The 16,265-nt window shown below is 37.5% G+C and overlaps 1 protein-coding gene across 3 annotated transcripts in view; it reads left to right on the top strand.

Moving 5' to 3' along the window:
• LMBRD1 (LMBR1 domain containing 1) overlaps positions 1 to 16,265 on the top strand; it is a 133,568-nt gene that overhangs the window by 102,332 nt on the left and 14,971 nt on the right. For all 3 annotated transcript variants that reach the window (XM_035296033.3, XM_035296032.2, XM_078369498.1), the window contains one exon: positions 7,323 to 7,401. In XM_035296033.3, the coding sequence (XP_035151924.1) occupies positions 7,323 to 7,401 (79 nt within the window). The remainder of the gene's footprint in view (positions 1 to 7,322; positions 7,402 to 16,265) is intronic.

Raw genomic sequence — 16,265 nt, 5'->3', positions numbered from 1 at the left:
GTGAGCACAGCAAGTCTGTTCATTGGCACTATGAGTCCTCTAGAAGGGGCTTTATAAACGTTTTATTTGTAGATAACTAGACATTCTTTTAACATGATGGGTATCCTCATATATATTCTGCTGATTTATTGATGCTATTGATCTCTCAAAAGCCAACTGTGGTTTTTAGTTTTAATAGAACAGTAAGTTTGGATTTTCTGACAATTCAAAATATTCTGACCATGTCTGATTCAAGCTTTGTTTAGTTTGTTTCCTTTTTAAAACACCTCTTGCTCTACTTCTTAACTGTTCAAGCCATATTTATGTTTCAGGGCCTGATCCAGCATTGCTTTAGTGGCGTCTTTCATTATTAAAATCAGTTTGCCCAGATCGTTTCTTTTTTATCCTCTACGTCCTCCATTCTTTCTTTACTTTAACATGCAATTAGAAAGAAAAATCTAACAAACATATCAACCCTCAATCAGTGTCATCCATAATATTGTTGAGTGTTAAAAGGCTATTTCATTGAAAAATATTAAGTTATAATGTAGGTGAAATAGATAAAGCACAGATCATGATCGAGGTACATGAATTACCTGAGTTTGGAAAGTCACGTGAACCATATTTCTCACTTCTTTTTTTTTTTTATTGCATTTTAGGTTTTGGGGTACATGTGCAGAGCATGCAATGCAGTTGCATAGGTACACACATGGCAGTGTGTTTTGTTGCCTTTCTCCCCTTCACCCACATTTGGTATTTCTCCCCAGGCAATCCCTCCCCACCTCCCCCTCCCACTGGCCCTCCCCTTTTACCCCTATAGGCCCCACTGTTTAGTACTCCCCTCTCTGTGTTCATGTGTTCTCGTTTTTCATCACCCGCCTATGAGTGAGAATATGCGGTGTTTCATTTTCTGTTCTTGTGTCAGTTTGCTGAGAATGATGTTCTCCAGATTCATCCATGTCCCTACAAACGACGCGAACTCATCATTTCTGATTGCTGCATAATATTCCATGGTGTATATGTGCCACATTTTCCCAATCCAGTCTATCATCGATGGGCATTTGGGTTGATTCCAGGTCTTTGCTATTGTAAACAGTGCTGCAATGAACATTCGTGTGCATGTGTCCTTGTAGTAGAATGATTTATAGTCCTTTGGATATATACCAGTAATGGGATTGCTGGGTCAAATGGAATTTCTATTTCTAAGGCCTTGAGGAATCGCCACACGGTCTTCCACAATGGTTGGACTAATTTACACTCCCACCAACAGTGTAATAGTGTTCCTTTTTCTCCACATCCTCTCCAGCATCTGTTGTCTCCAGATTTTTTAATGATCACCATTCTAACTGGCGTGAGATGGTATCTCAATGTGGTTTTGATTTGCATCTCTCTGATGACCAGTGACGATGAGCATTTTTTCATATGATTGTTGGCCTCATATATGTCTTCTTTCGTAAAGTGTCTGTTCATATCCTTTGCCCACTTTTGAATGGGCTTGTGTGTTTTTTTCCTGTAAATCTGTTTGAGTTCTTTGTAAATTCTGGATATCAGCCCTTTGTCAGACGGGTAAACTGCAAAAATTTTTTCCCATTCTGTTGGTTGCCGATTCACACTAGAGACTGTTTCTTTTGCTGTGCAGAGGCTGTGGAGTTTCATTAGGTCCCATTTGTCTATTTTGGCTTTTGTTGCCAATGCTTTTGGTGTTTTGTTCATGAAGTCCTTGCCTACTCCTATGTCCTGGATGGTTTTCCCTAGATTTCCTTCTAGGGTTTTTATGGTGCCGGGTCTTATATTTAAGTCTTTAATCCATCTGGAGTTAATTTTGGTGTAAGGTGTCAGAAAGGGGTCCAGTTTCTGCTTTCTACACATGGCTAGCCAGTTTTCCCAGCACCATTTGTTGAACAGGGAATCCTTTCCCCATTGCTTGTTTTTGTCAGGTTTATCAAAGATTATATGGTTGTAGCTATGTTGTATTGCCTCTGATGCCTCTGTTCTGTTCCATTGATCTATATCTCTATTTTTGTACCAGTACCATGCTGTTTTGATTACTGTAGCCTTATAGTATAGTTTGAAATCTGGTAGTGTGATGCCCCCCGCTGTGTTCTTTTTGCTTAGAATTGACTTGGCTATGTGGGCTCTCTTTTGGTTCCATATGAAGTTCATGGTGGTTTTTTCCAGTTCTGTGAAGAAAGTCAATGGTAGCTTGATGGGGATAGTGTTGATTCTGTAAATTACTTTGGGCAGTATAGCCATTTTCACGATATTAATTCTTCCTAACCATGAACATGGAATGTTTCTCCATCTGTTTGTGTCCTCTCTGATTTCATTGAGCAGTGGTTTGTAGTTTTCCTTGAAGAGGTCCCTTACATTCCTTGTGAGTTGTATTCCAAGGTATTTTATTCTTTTTGTAGCAATTGTGAATGGCAGTTCGTTCTTGATTTGGCTCTCTTTAAGTCTGTTATTGGTGTAGAGGAAGGCTTGTGATTTTTGCACACTGATTTTATATCCTGAGACTTTGCTGAAGTTGCTTATCAGTTTCAGGAGTTTTTGGGCTGAGGCGATGGGGTCTTCTAGGTATACTATCATGTCATCTGCAAATAGAGACAATTTGGCTTCCACCTTTCCTATTTGAATACCCTTTATTTCTTTTTCTTGCCTGATTTCTCTGGCTAGAACTTCCAGTACTATATTGAATAGGAGTGGTGAGAGAGGGCATCCTTGTCTAGTGCCAGATTTTAAAGGGAATGCTTCCAGTTTTTGCCCATTCAGTATGATATTGGCTGTTGGTTTGTCATAAATAGCTTTTATTACTTTGAGATACGTTCCATCGATACTGAGTTTATTGAGGGTTTTTCGCATAAAGGGCTGTTAAATTTTGTCAAATGCCTTCTCTGCATCAATTGAGATAATCATGTGGTTTTTGTTTTTGGTTCTGTTTATGTGGTGAATTACGTTGATAGACTTGCGTATGTTGAACCAGCCTTGCATCCCTGGGATGAATCCTACTTGATCATGATGAATAAGTTTTTTGATTTGCTGTTGCATTCGGCTTGCCAATATTTTATTGAAGATTTTTGCATCTGTGTTCATCATGGATATTGGCCTGAAGTTTTCTTTTCTTGTTGGGTCTCTGCTGGGTTTTGGTATCAGGATGATCTTGGTCTCGTAGAATGATTTGGGTAGGATTCCTTCTTTTTGGATTATTTGGAATAGTTTCAGAAGAAATGGTACCAGCTCCTCTTTGTGTGTCTGGTAGAATTCGGCTGTGAACCCGTCTGGACCTGGGCTTTTTTTGTGTGGTAGGCTCTTAATTGCTGCCTTGACTTATGCCCTTGTTAATGGTCTATTCATAGTTTCAGCTTCCTCCTGGTTTAGGCTTGGGAGGACACAGGAGTCCAGGAATTTATCCATTTCTTCCAGGTTTACTAGTTTATGTGCGTAGAGTTGTTTGTAATAATCCCTGATGATGGTTTGAATTTCTGTGGAATCTGTGGTGATTTCCCCTTTATCATTTTTTATTGCATCTATTTGGTTGTTCTCTCTTTTCTTTTTAATCAATCTGGCTAGCGGTCTGTCTATTTTGTTGATCTTTTCAAAAAACCAGCTCTTGGATTTATTGGTTTTTTTGAAGGGTTTTTCGTGTCTCAATCTCCTTCAGTTCAGCTCTGATCTTAGTTATTTCTTGTCTTCTGCTGGGTTTTGAGTTTTTTTGATCTTGCTCCTCTAGCTCTTTCAATTTTGACGATAGGGTGTCAATTTGGATCTCTCCATTCTTCTCTTATGGGCACTTATTGCTATATACTTTCCTCTAGAGACTGCTTTAAATGTGTCCCAGAGATTCTGGCATGTTGTGTCTTCGTTCTCATTGGTTTCAAAGAACTTCTTTATTTCTGCCTTCGTTTCGTTGTTTATCCAGTCACCATTCAGGAGCCAGTTGTTCCGTTTCCATGAAAATGTGCAGTTCTGGGTTGGTTTCTGAATTCTGAGTTCTAACTTGATTGCACTATGGTCTGAGAGGCTGTTTGTTATGATTTCAGTTGTTTTGCATTTGCTGAGCAGTGCTTTACTTCCAATTATGTGGTCAATTTTAGAGTAGGTGTGATGTGGTGCTGAGAAGAATGTATAATCTGTGGATTTGGGGTGGAGAGTTCTGTAAATGTCTGTCAGGTTTGCTTGTTCCAGGTCTGAGTTCAAGCCCTGGATATCCTTGTTGATTTTCTGTCTGGTTGATCTGTCTAATATTGACAGTGGAGTGTTAAAGTCTCCCACTATAATTGTGTGGGAGTCTAAGTCTCTTTGTAAGTCGTTAAGAACTTGCCTTATGTATCTGGGTGCTCCTGTATTGGGTCCATATATTTTTAGGACCGTTAGCTCTTCTTGTTGTATCGATCCTTTTACCATTATGTAATGGCCTTCTTTGTCTGTTTTGATCTTTGTTGCTTTAAAGTGTATTTTATCAGAGATGAGGATTGCAACTCCTGCTTTCTTTTGCTCTCCATTTGCTTGGTAAATCTTCCTCCATCCCTTTATTTTGAGCCTTTGTGTATCCTTGCATGTGAGATGGGTTTCCTGGATACAGCACACTGATGGGTTTTGGCTTTTTATCCAATTTGCCAGTCTGTGTCTTTTGATTGGTGCATTTAGTCCATTTACATTTAGGGTTAATATTGTTATGTGTGGATTTGACACTGCCATTTTGATGCTAGCTGGCTGTTTTGCCCGTTAGTTGTTGTAGATTCTTCATTATGTTGATGCTCTTTAGTATTCAGTGTGATTTTGGAATGGCTGGTACTGGTTGTTCCTTTCTATGTGTAGTGCTTCTTTCAGGAGCTCTTGTAAAGCAGACCTGGTGGTGACAAAATCTCTGAGTACTTGCTTGTTCGCAAAGGATTTTATTTTTCCTTCACTTCTGAAGCTCAGTTTGGCTGGATATGAAATTCTGGGTTGAAAGTTCTTTTCTTTAAGGATGTTGAATATTGGCCCCCACTCTCTTCTGGCTTGTAGAGTTTCTGCCGAGAGATCTGCTGTGAGTCTGATGGCCTTCCCTTTGTGGGTGACCCGACCTTTTTCTCTGGCTGCTCTTAGTATTTTCTCCTTTATTTCAACCTTGTTGAATCTGACGATTATGTGCCTTGGGGTTGCTCTTCTTGCGGAATATCTCTATGGTGTTCTCTGTATTTCCTGCAATAGAGTGTTGGCCTGTCTTGCTAGGTGGGGGAAATTTTCCTGGATAATGTCCTGAAGAGTATTTTCCAGCTTGGATTCATTCTCTTCATCACATTCTGGTACGCCTATCAAACGTAGGTTAGGTCTCTTCACATAGTCCCACATTTCTTGGAGACTTTGTTCATTCCTTTTGCGCTTTTTTCTCTGATCTTGGTTTCTCGTTTTATTTTATTGAGTTGATCCTTGACTTCTGATATTCTTTCTTCTGCTTGGTCAATTCGGCTATTGAAACTTGTGCATGCTTCGCGAAGTTCTCGTATTGTGTTTTTCAGCTCCTTTAATTCATTCATATTCCTCTCTAAGGTATCCATTCTTGTTATCATTTCCTCAAATCTTTTTTCAAGGTTCTTAGTTTCTTTGCGTTGATTTAAAACATGTTCTTTTAGCTCACAAAAGTTTCTCATTATCCACCTTCTGAAGTCTAATTTCGTCATTTTGTCACAGTCATTCTCCGTCCAGCTTTGTTCCCTTGCTGGTGAGGAGTTTTGGTCCTTTCTAGGTGGCGAGGTGTTCTGGTTTCGGGTGTTTTCCTCCTTTTTGCGCTGGTTTCTTCCCATCTTTGTGGATTTATCCACCTGTCGTCTGCCTAGTTGCTGACTTTTTGATTGGATCTCTGAGTGGACACTCAGATTGTTGATGATGGAGTATTTCTGTTACTTGGTTTTCCTTCTACCAGTCTAGCCCCTTTGCTGTACGACTGCTGAGGTCCACTCCAGGCCCCGCTTGTCTGGGGTGCACCTGTAGTGGCTGCGGAATAGTGAGGGATGCTACCAGTTTCTTTTTCTGATATCTTTGTCCCAGGATGATGTCTGCCAAATGTCAGTGTTACAGATATAGAGGGGTCAGGGAGTTGCTTGAGGAGACAGTCTACTTTGTAGGAGCTCAAGTGCTGAGCTGTGAGCTCTGTTGTTCATTCAGGGCTGCTAGGCTGCTATGTTTAGTTCTGCTACAACCTAACTCGTAAGAAAACCCCTTTTTTTCCTCAGATGCTCTGTCTTTGGGGGGGTTGGGGCTTTCCTTGTGAGTGTCCGCCTCGCTGTCCTGCCCAGCTAGGAGGCAGTCTAGTCACTTTTTGCCTGCCGAGGCTCCGCCCTGCTGGTGTTTTTTTGCCTGCCGAGGCTCTGCCCTTCTGCTGTGGTCTCTGCCCTTTTGCCACGGGCTACGCCCTTCGGTGGAGTCTCTCTGTTGTACCTGGTTGCCTCGGCAATTGCAGGCTGCGTCAGCAATGGGCGTGTACCTCAGTAGGGGCTGATTGCCTCGGTAATGGCTGACGCCCCTCCCCCGCAGAGCTGAGCTTTAAAAAAACCTTTTCACCGGGAGTGTTTGGAATCCCCGTTTTGTTTGTCGCACTGCGCTCCCCCAAATGCTGAGTCCCTGGGATTTCCTGGGCTGGGTCACAGTTCAAGACCCGTTCAGTCTCAAGTTCAGCCCTCTCGGGTCTTAGTTTGCCGGTTCCACGGGGCACCCGTAACAGTGCGCTTTTGTATGGAGCGCTGTGGAGCGCCTCTGCGCTCCGGCTGCCGGCTACGCCAGCGGAGACCTCTGCCTGGCGTCCCGCGTCTCTTTTATACCTGGGAATTTCCCCGTTCTGTGGGCAGCTAAGATCCGTCTGGAAATGCTTCCCAGACTCACCCTCTCCGCGCGTCCAGCGAGAGCTTCAATCCTGGGTTGTTATCCTCTCACTTCTTATACCTTTTTATTCTCTTCTTGCCTCATTCCCTTCACCTAGCTCACTAGGTCATGATTATCAAACATCCTCCTGTGAAGGAATGAAGGAAGATTATGCTTTTGCTTGGATAAAAGATATTCTGCTTGTTCCACAGTCTGAAAATAGCATTCTCTTCAGATGCTTTACTTGTACTAAAGATGGAATTTGTTTGTTCTGGGAAGAAGTCCTGTTGTTCAACACAGGACCTAAAGGATTATTGCAAAAAGCCTTAATATTTTATTTACTATAATTATTTTTCTTCTAAGAGCAATGTTGCATAAAATTTACATTTTAGAATGTTAGGTAGATGCAGTTAGTAGAAAACAGTATACAGTGCATGATTACTTTTTAATTCCAAATGTATTTATTAATTTGGTTTTTACATTTTAACTACATTTTTGTCTTTTAGACTAATGTAACTTCTGATAACCATAAAGGCAATTCAACCCTTTTTGTGCCAAAGAGATGTGATGCAGATGCTCCTGAAGGTAAAAGCAGCTTGTATCAATTGTTTTAGAACTTATAAATTTGTAGGAAAAGAATTTGCTGGCATTTTGCTGTGTTAATCATTTGATACATTTGTTTTACTGCGTGGTAAGAGGGAAACTTCTAGCAAGTAGAGGTTGGTAAATCTCTTCAGTAGAATTTCTTGTTAATGAAATGATTTGCATTAGAGAAAGAACCATTAAAATGTAGTTATTATACCACATTTACTAGTGTAATAAGAAATCACTCTTAAGTGATTTTTTTTTTTCCTTAAAAACACAAAAGAGTTTGGTGGAATCTACAATTTTTAGTACCAGAACCAAAAGTACTTATGACCTAGAACAATTTTTAATTCATCCAAGTCTAGTTATTTAATTTAATAATAATATCATTAGTTATAATAGCAGTTAACTTTTAAAAACATACAATTGTTTTTAAGGCACTCTGTTAAGTATCATATGCGTATTTGGACAAAAATTCTGTGCTCTTAACCTCTGTGCATTTTTTGAGTATCTTTTTTTTTTTTCTATGTGAGCTGTTTAGGTGATTTTTTTTTCTTTGAATGTCATAGTATTGATTTCTGATTAAGGATTCCTGGTTCATTCTTTCAGTATTTGTAAAAGTGTTTTCCATACTTGCCTTCAATATACTTTTATTTTATGGTAAAGTCATGTATCAAATATAGTGTATTTCTGCATGACTTTACCGTAAAATAAAAGACATTATAAAAACACAAATTCTGAGTTTTTATAGCAAGGTCAAATATGTAATGTAAGAGTATTAGAAACAAGTACAAGGTACAGGGATAGGCTAGAGGAAGAAGCAGTTAACTCTACATTGTGGTGATCACTGTGGAATAGTAGTCATAAAATAAAGGTTTCAGAAAAGAGATACCAGAGCTACATTTTAAGGTTATCTGGTATGCACACCAAAGGAAGGCTGTTCTGGCAAAAGAATAAACTGTAGAACAGTTACCTTAAATTGCACAGGTATGTGTTCAAGAGAGTTTGAAACATTGGTTTGGTCTTGTTTTCTCTTTTAAATTAGGGACATAGGGATTGAAGGGAGGAAGGCAGAATTAGGAGTCATATCATAAAAGGTTTTGGAAAGTGACTAAAGAGGTAATGAAGTGTTTCAAGTAAAAAGAAATGATCTGATTTCTTTTCAGTAAGTTAATTATAACACTTACATAGATGATGAATTTGAGAAATTGAGACCAGAGTATGGAAATCACTTAGGGGAGGGAGAGCTATCTAAAATAATCCAAGAGAGTTGAAAGCGTGAACTAAACAGTGGTCATGAGGGTGTGAAATAAAAAAAATTAATAAGTAAATTGAAAGAATTTCCAATTGTTGGATGTAGAGCAATGGTGAGAGAAGCAGAAGATTCTAGAATGACACTCTAGTTACTGAGTACTTTAATTGTGGTATTGCCAGCTGAAATAAAAAATGCATTGGGAGGCCAAGGTGGGCAGATCACCTGAGGTCAGGAGTTCAAGACCAGCCTGGCCAACATGGCAAAACTCTGTCTTTACTAAAAATATAAAAACTAGCCAAGCGTGGTGGTACACCCCTATAATCCCAGCTACTTGGGAGGCTGAGGCAGAAGAATTGCTTGAACCTGGGAGGCAGAAGTTGTAGTGAGTCAAGATCTTGCCACTGAACACCAACCCAGGTGACAGAGCAAGACTCTGTCTGAAAAACAAAAAAAGAAACAAATAATAAGATTAGAGAAAAATGTGAAAAATGGTTAGTTGACTTGAGATATCTCAAGAATGTTCAAGTGGAGTTTAAGCAGTTGGATATACAGTTGGCCCTCCATATCGATGGGTTCCAGATCCATGGATTCAACCAACTTTGGGTCAGAAATAATTTGGAAAAAAATAAAAGATAACAAAGCAACAATTTAAAATAACACACTCAAATAGTAACAAGTTACTATTTGAGTGTAGGCATCTCTGTATAATTTTCACAATGGCTGTAAAGTATGAGCTCAGGTCATGTACTGAGAATTAAGCAGGCTACGGGGTAGACAGCTGATGAAATCAGAAAAGCTTTTGATAGCCTATGAAGGGGATTAGGAGAGGATCTAACTGAAGGTAAGTTAGTGATAGGTAAATATGTCAAGGGACAGAGGTGAGATTATCAGTTTTATATTTTTATTGAACAGGTCTGCACAATTTGCATAAGTTTTCTCCATCAGTTCTTAGATTGTTTGGGGGAAGGTATGGATTGAAGAACTGAAGTAGAATTGCAGATTTAAGGATGAAAAGCAAAGGGCAAGTTGAGGATTAGAAAATAAACAGTGACCACAGAGTCCAGAATTTGGAGGGAAATAAGGGAAGAGACTAAAACTGAGAGAAAGGAGCATAATCAAGAGGTGATATGGATAAACATCTGATGGGGACAGCTTTATTTTGCCTGAAGAAATAATCGTAAAATGTTCTTAGTATAAATAAATACAACAGAACTTTCCAGTTATTCTTAATGTTGTTAGTTGAAGATTTTTAACTTTGAAATGTTTCCGTACATCACAAGCAAGGTTGATGGTTGGAGTGCTTTGGGTTGCCATTTTTAGCTGGATGAAAATAGAATGAAAAATTAGTGTTTAATTGGTTTGTAATTTGTTTTTAACCAAGGAGTCAATGACCTTGAAGATCTAAAATAGATTCTGCTGAAATTGTTACAGTAGAATTGAAACAGCAGAAAAACAAAAAAACAAATTTTGGTTTCAAAATTACGTAAGACTGATAAAGGGAGCTTCAGAATGCCCCTATATTGCTGGACTAAGTGAATTTTTTATATTATAGGTCAGTAAGAGTTAGTCAAATAATACACTTGACTGTAAATTTTTTATGAGTAACATTCAGTATTTTTATTTTTCAGTCTGATTGATAGTAGTTAAAAAGGACTCCCTTTGAACCACTGAATATTTTTTCTTAAATATTTTAGTTGACTCCTTTTTCGAAATGTTATTTTCAAGTACAAAAACATACCCTTTAGTTTTATCGGTTTATCTTTCTCAATTTTTGTTGTTGTTGTTATTGTTCTACAGCACATCTCTAAACATTAAATTTGCCAGTACATACTTAGAAGAGGATGGTAGAAATTGTATAACTAAATTTGGGATGGCAGGATAGTTTTTTAAGTGAATATGTTAAACAATGATAGAGGAAGATAAGCAGATTAGGACACTGGATTAGACACATAAGGGTGGGAATGGGTTGGAATCCCTACCCTTAGGGTGAGGGATGGTGAGGGACTTGTATAGCAGTACCTATCTAACTAGAAACTAGAAAATCTCAGCATGCAGAAAAAAAAATTAACATTATTCTTTATGACATATTTGGTGGCAACATTTGGCTAGACTAGATGATACTATAATAAATAACCCATAAGACATTTGATGGCACCTTTGCAATGTGTTCATTGCAAGTAACAGAATTTTAGAGACTGATTTTTAGATTTAAAAACAAAAATTTTAATTTGCAATTTTATAATTAAAATTCTTTGTGAGAAAAGTTAATCTCCTTGGAGAGATATTAAAGCAGCAATTTCTAAAAATACGTATATTGCTGTGTTATCAATATTAAACATTTTAGACTTTTAAAATTAATATTTTGGTTATATGTGAGGTGATATGACATTTATTAAACATAGAAAATATTGCTGGACATGGTACTGATACCAAAACAGATATAGACCAATGGAACAGAACAGAGGACTCAGAAATAACACCACACATCTACAACCATCTGATCTTTGACAAACCAGCTGATCTTTGACAAAAACAAGCAATGGGGAAAGGATTTCCTATTTAATAAATGGTGTTGGGAAAACTGGCTAGCCATATGCAGAAAGCTGAAACTCGATCCTTCCTTGTACAAAAATTAACTCAAGATTGATTAAGGACTTAAAAGTCCTTAAGACCTAAAACCATAAAACCCTAGAAGAAAACCTAGGCAATACCATTCAGGACATAGGCATGGGCAAAGACTTCATGACTAAAACACCGAAAGCAATGGGGACAAAAGCCATAATACACAAATGGGATCTAATTAAATTAAAGATCTTCTGCACAGCAAAAGAAACTGTCATCAGAGTGAACAGGAAACCTACAGAATTGGAGAAATTTTTGCAATCTACTGATCTGACAAAGGGCTAATATCTACAATCTACAAAGAACTTAAATTTACAAGAGAAAAACAGCTCCATCAAAAAGTGGGCAAAGGATAGGAACAGGCACTTCTTGAAAGAAAATATTTATGTAGCCAACACACACACACACACAAAAGCTCATTATCACGGGTCGTTAGAAAAATGCATATGAAAACCACAGTGAGATACCATCTCACAACAGTTAGAAAGGCAATCATTTAAGAAGTCAGGAAACAACAGATACTAGAGAGGATGTGGAGAAATAGGAACATTTTGACTCTGTTGGTGGTAGTATAAATTAATTCAACCATTGTGGAAGACAGTGTGGTGATTCCTCAAGGATCTAGAACTAGAAATACCATTTGACCCAGCAATCCCATTACTGGATATATACCCAAAGGATTATAAATCATTCTACTATAAAGACACATGTAAAATATATGTTTATTGCAGCACTGTTCAAAATAGCAAAGACTTGGGATCAACCCAAATGCCCATGAGTGATAGATGCGACGAAGAAAATGTGGCACCATGGAATACTGTGCAGGCATAAAAAGGATGAGTTCATGTCCTTTGCAGGGACATGGATGAAGTTGGATACCATCATTCTCAGCAGACTAACACAAGAACAGAAAACCAAACACTGCATGTTCTTACTCATAAGTGGGAGTTGAACAGTGAGAACACATGGACACAGGGAGGGGAACATCACACATTGGTGCCTGTCGGGAGTGAAGGTCTAGGGAGAGATAGCGTCAGGAGAAATACCTAATGTAGATGATGGGTTGATGAGTTGATGGGTGCAGCAAACCACCAAGGCATGTGTATACCTGTGTAACAAACCTGCATGTTCTACACATGTACCCCAGTACTTAAAAGTAGAATTTAAAAAAATAGAAAAAGAAAATACTGCTGGAATTCTAGTTGTGTTTATAATGGTTAGGTTTCATATCAGAGTCATTTATCTAAAAATAATTTAAGTACTTTGTGTTTAAAATAATCTGTTAAAGAATAGAATGATTTAGCAGTAATCTTATAAGGAATGCGTATTTTATTATTTATGAAGTTCTCTTAAAATGACAGTATTACTTAATTCATCCTGACAGGTAATGCATAGTTTATGTTCAAAGTGTGTCAACTTAGGAAATTAGGAGTCAATTTTTAAATTTTACATGCTCTTACTCTAAAAGGACCTTTACACATAGACAATTTATGTGTAAATGTGAATATAATATTTAAAACAAATAATTGTTTGAAAGACCATGTACATTTGGAAACTATAAATATTTGAGTCAAAATAGGAAGGTGAAAGACCAATCTACCTTAATGGACAAAAATAGAAGACATTGTCAGTACTGGGTTTGATTTTTGGGAAAGAGAAAGTACTAGAGGAAACACATATACAGTATTTACCTTCAAAAAGCATGTAGCCTAATGGACTTGGATAGGAAAATAAATAATTATAATAAAAGAAAATATAAATGACAGGGCTAGGCACAGTGGCTCACGCCTGTAATCCTAGCACTTTGGGAGGCCAAGGCAGGTGGATCACGAGGTCAGGAGTTCGAGACCAGCCTGACCAATATGTGAAACCCCATCTCTATTAAAAATACAAAAATTAGCCAGGCGTGGGTGGTGTGTGCCTATAGTCCCAGCTACTCAGGAGGTGGAGGCAAGAGAATTGCTTGAACCCGGGAGGCGGAGGTTGCAGTGAGCCAAGATGGCGCCACTTACTCCAGCCTGGGCGACAGAGCGAGACTCTGTCTCAAAAGTAAATAAATGAATAAAATAAATAAGTAAATAAATCACAAGCTGCAATGAAATTATAAGCAAAATGCTGTGGTAAAGCAAAAGGAGATAATGATTCATTCTGCCCCAGGGGGGCAGTTTAACCTTTCTGTGGATCCAAAAGAGGAAGTTAAATCTAAATGAATAAAGAGAAAATAACATGAGGATATTTCAAGCAGAGAAAAAAACCTGCATTAACAAGGCGTAAGGACATAAATATATTTGGTATGTTACAATAACAATGAATGGTGACAGCACCATTGAATATTTGAATATAATTCTCTTATTCATACACACACACCCACCCACCCACCCACACACACACACACATACGTGTGTGTGTGTGAGAAAGAGAGAAAAGAGAGCACCTTAAAAAATAATCAAATGACCAATGGGGTTAGGTTTTAGCTTGAGGATACCTACTCTATTATGAGGACAAATAATTAAGACAACTTAGCAAATGCTAAAATGGAAACCTATGTGTTAAACCAAACTACATGAATTATAAACAAATGAGCAGACAAAATTAAAAGCTAAAACAGGCTTATAATTTTATATATATATATAAGAAGTACAAAGGGGAAAAATGAGAATTATTGCAAATAATAATGTAAGAAAGAATAAGTAAAATGTGTATTGATAAATTAAAAAGTAGTTGAACTTTAGGTTCTGGAGTTAACAAGGCCATCATCAAGAGATGATTCAAAATACAGTCTCTATAAATAAAACTTATTTACCAAGCTTGCTTTCTTTAGGTAACAAGTGAGCTCATTGACTTATTTTCACAGACTCATAAGTACCTATCCTTCTGAAACCATTTGTCTAAGATACTACATAAGTTAAAGAATCCCCTCCTCGTTTTTTGTATGAGAGTCATAGATAGGGGAATAAAGGCCATAAAGAGCTGCATACATTGTATACAGTTTTAAAAATATGAACTAGAGGCCGGGCGCGGTGGCTCACGCCTGTAATCCCGGCACTTTGGGAGGCCAAGGCGGGTGGATCACGAGGTCAAGAGATCGAGACCATCCTGGTCAACATGGTGAAACCCCGTCTCTACTAAAAATACAAAAAATTAGCTGGGCATGGTGGCGCGTGCCTGTAATCCCAGCTACTCAGGAGGCTGAGGCAGGAGAATTGCCTGAACCCAGGAGGCGGAGGTTGCGGTGAGCCGAGATAGCGCCATTGCACTCCAGCCTGAGTAACAAGAGCGAAACTCCGTCTCAAAAAAAAAAAAAAAAAAAAAAAAAAAAAAACTTTAGAAAGACCATCTATCTAGTTTAATCTTTTTTGCAGATGAAGAAACTAGAACACTAAGAGATAAAAGTTGCACAGATATTAAGACTTAGGACTTTTAATGCAAGTCTGGATTCCATCTTTTTTTTTCAACACTTAACATTTTTATGTTTTGTCTGAGAGCAAGAAAATGAAACATTATTACATCATCTGTCCTTTAAATTGTAAAAAAAAAAAAAAAAGAGAGAGAGAAAGGCTGTTACTGCTTTTTAAATTTAATGGAAATGGTTGTTTAAAGTCAAAGGAATGAAAGTCATAGACAATATGAAGAAAAAACAAAGTCAAAAGGCTAAACCTAGGTTATTGGAGGAGACATAGGAGTTTGGAAAATGAGATATAAAAAGAATACTATAACATTATAATATTCAATAATGTATCATGTTTAGAGATCAGTAGTGTTGATGCTTTGAAGAGAGATTGAGCAACTAGCAAATCTTAAACCTTTAGAAAATGCAGTTTTAGTAGGATTATATGAACTGAAATAGAGAATTAAGTAAGGAAATGTTTAACTGAGGAGATTCCCTTAATGTGGTTTTGGTTTGGGATTTCTTTCTTAAACTTTTGTAGATACATATTGGTCATATATGTTTATAGGGGACACAAGATATTTTGATACAGGCATGCAATAAATAATCACACCAAGGCAAATATGGTATCCGTCACCTCACACATTAATGCTTTAATTGTATTGTATAACTAAAACGTACAAATGGATTGATTTGGGATTTGTACCACAATTTTTAAAATAACCTTTATAAATCCCACATGCTGAATGTCACATGGACTAAAAGCATGAATTCATTACCAAAAGTTGTTTCTAAATCTAATATTTCATATGGAATCTTACTAAACAGCATTCAGGAGATTTCTCATTGGCTAATTTCTGAGTCTTTTTGCAAAGTAATTGTATTATTGATTTCATCTACCTATTGTTTACATTTATGTATTGAGGGAGAACGTAGACTTTAGTTTTGAACATTTTTGTTTGAGTCATTCATTAAACATCAAGTGGAGATCTTGAGTTGGTAAATAAGTTGTATCTGGAATTCTGGAGAAAAAAATGTATACTGGATTAGTCAGGGATAGATGGGAAGTAAAGTGAAACTGGATGAGTGATCACCAAGAGAATGAGTATAAATAGACTTGCAAAGATCTGTGTTGAAATTATCAACACAGATTACGGCCCAACCTACTGAAGGAAAGGAATAACATCAGCTCAAAATATTGGCAGAGGGCAAGAACTATTTTTTTTTCAAAGAATGAATGAATCAAACCCTCGCAGTACATTATATGATAATACTATTCTCCTATATAAGGGGCTTGAGCATCTATGGATTTTGGTGTCTGAGGGTGTAGATGGAAGGGTGGTTTCTGGAACCAATCCCTCATGGATACTAAGGGACTATTGTAAATTTTTGGTTATTTTTTCCTATTTACTCTGTCTACTCCAGCATATTATTCCAGAATACCAGATTTAATTTTAACAATTTATAATAAAGTCTAAAACATTTAAAGCTGATCAATAAATTTTAAAAGCTTTTTAATCCCATAAAATGTGGAGTGCTGGCACCAGTATAATATTACTATAATAAACAATTCTGAGGCAGGAATATTTCCGTGCCTCC

This window comes from Callithrix jacchus, chromosome 4 (assembly GCF_049354715.1).
Source record: "Callithrix jacchus isolate 240 chromosome 4, calJac240_pri, whole genome shotgun sequence".
NCBI classification, from domain to species: Eukaryota; Metazoa; Chordata; class Mammalia; order Primates; family Cebidae; genus Callithrix; species Callithrix jacchus.
Note: the sequence above shows the minus strand (reverse complement) of the source record. Positions and strands in the feature narration are given on the sequence as shown.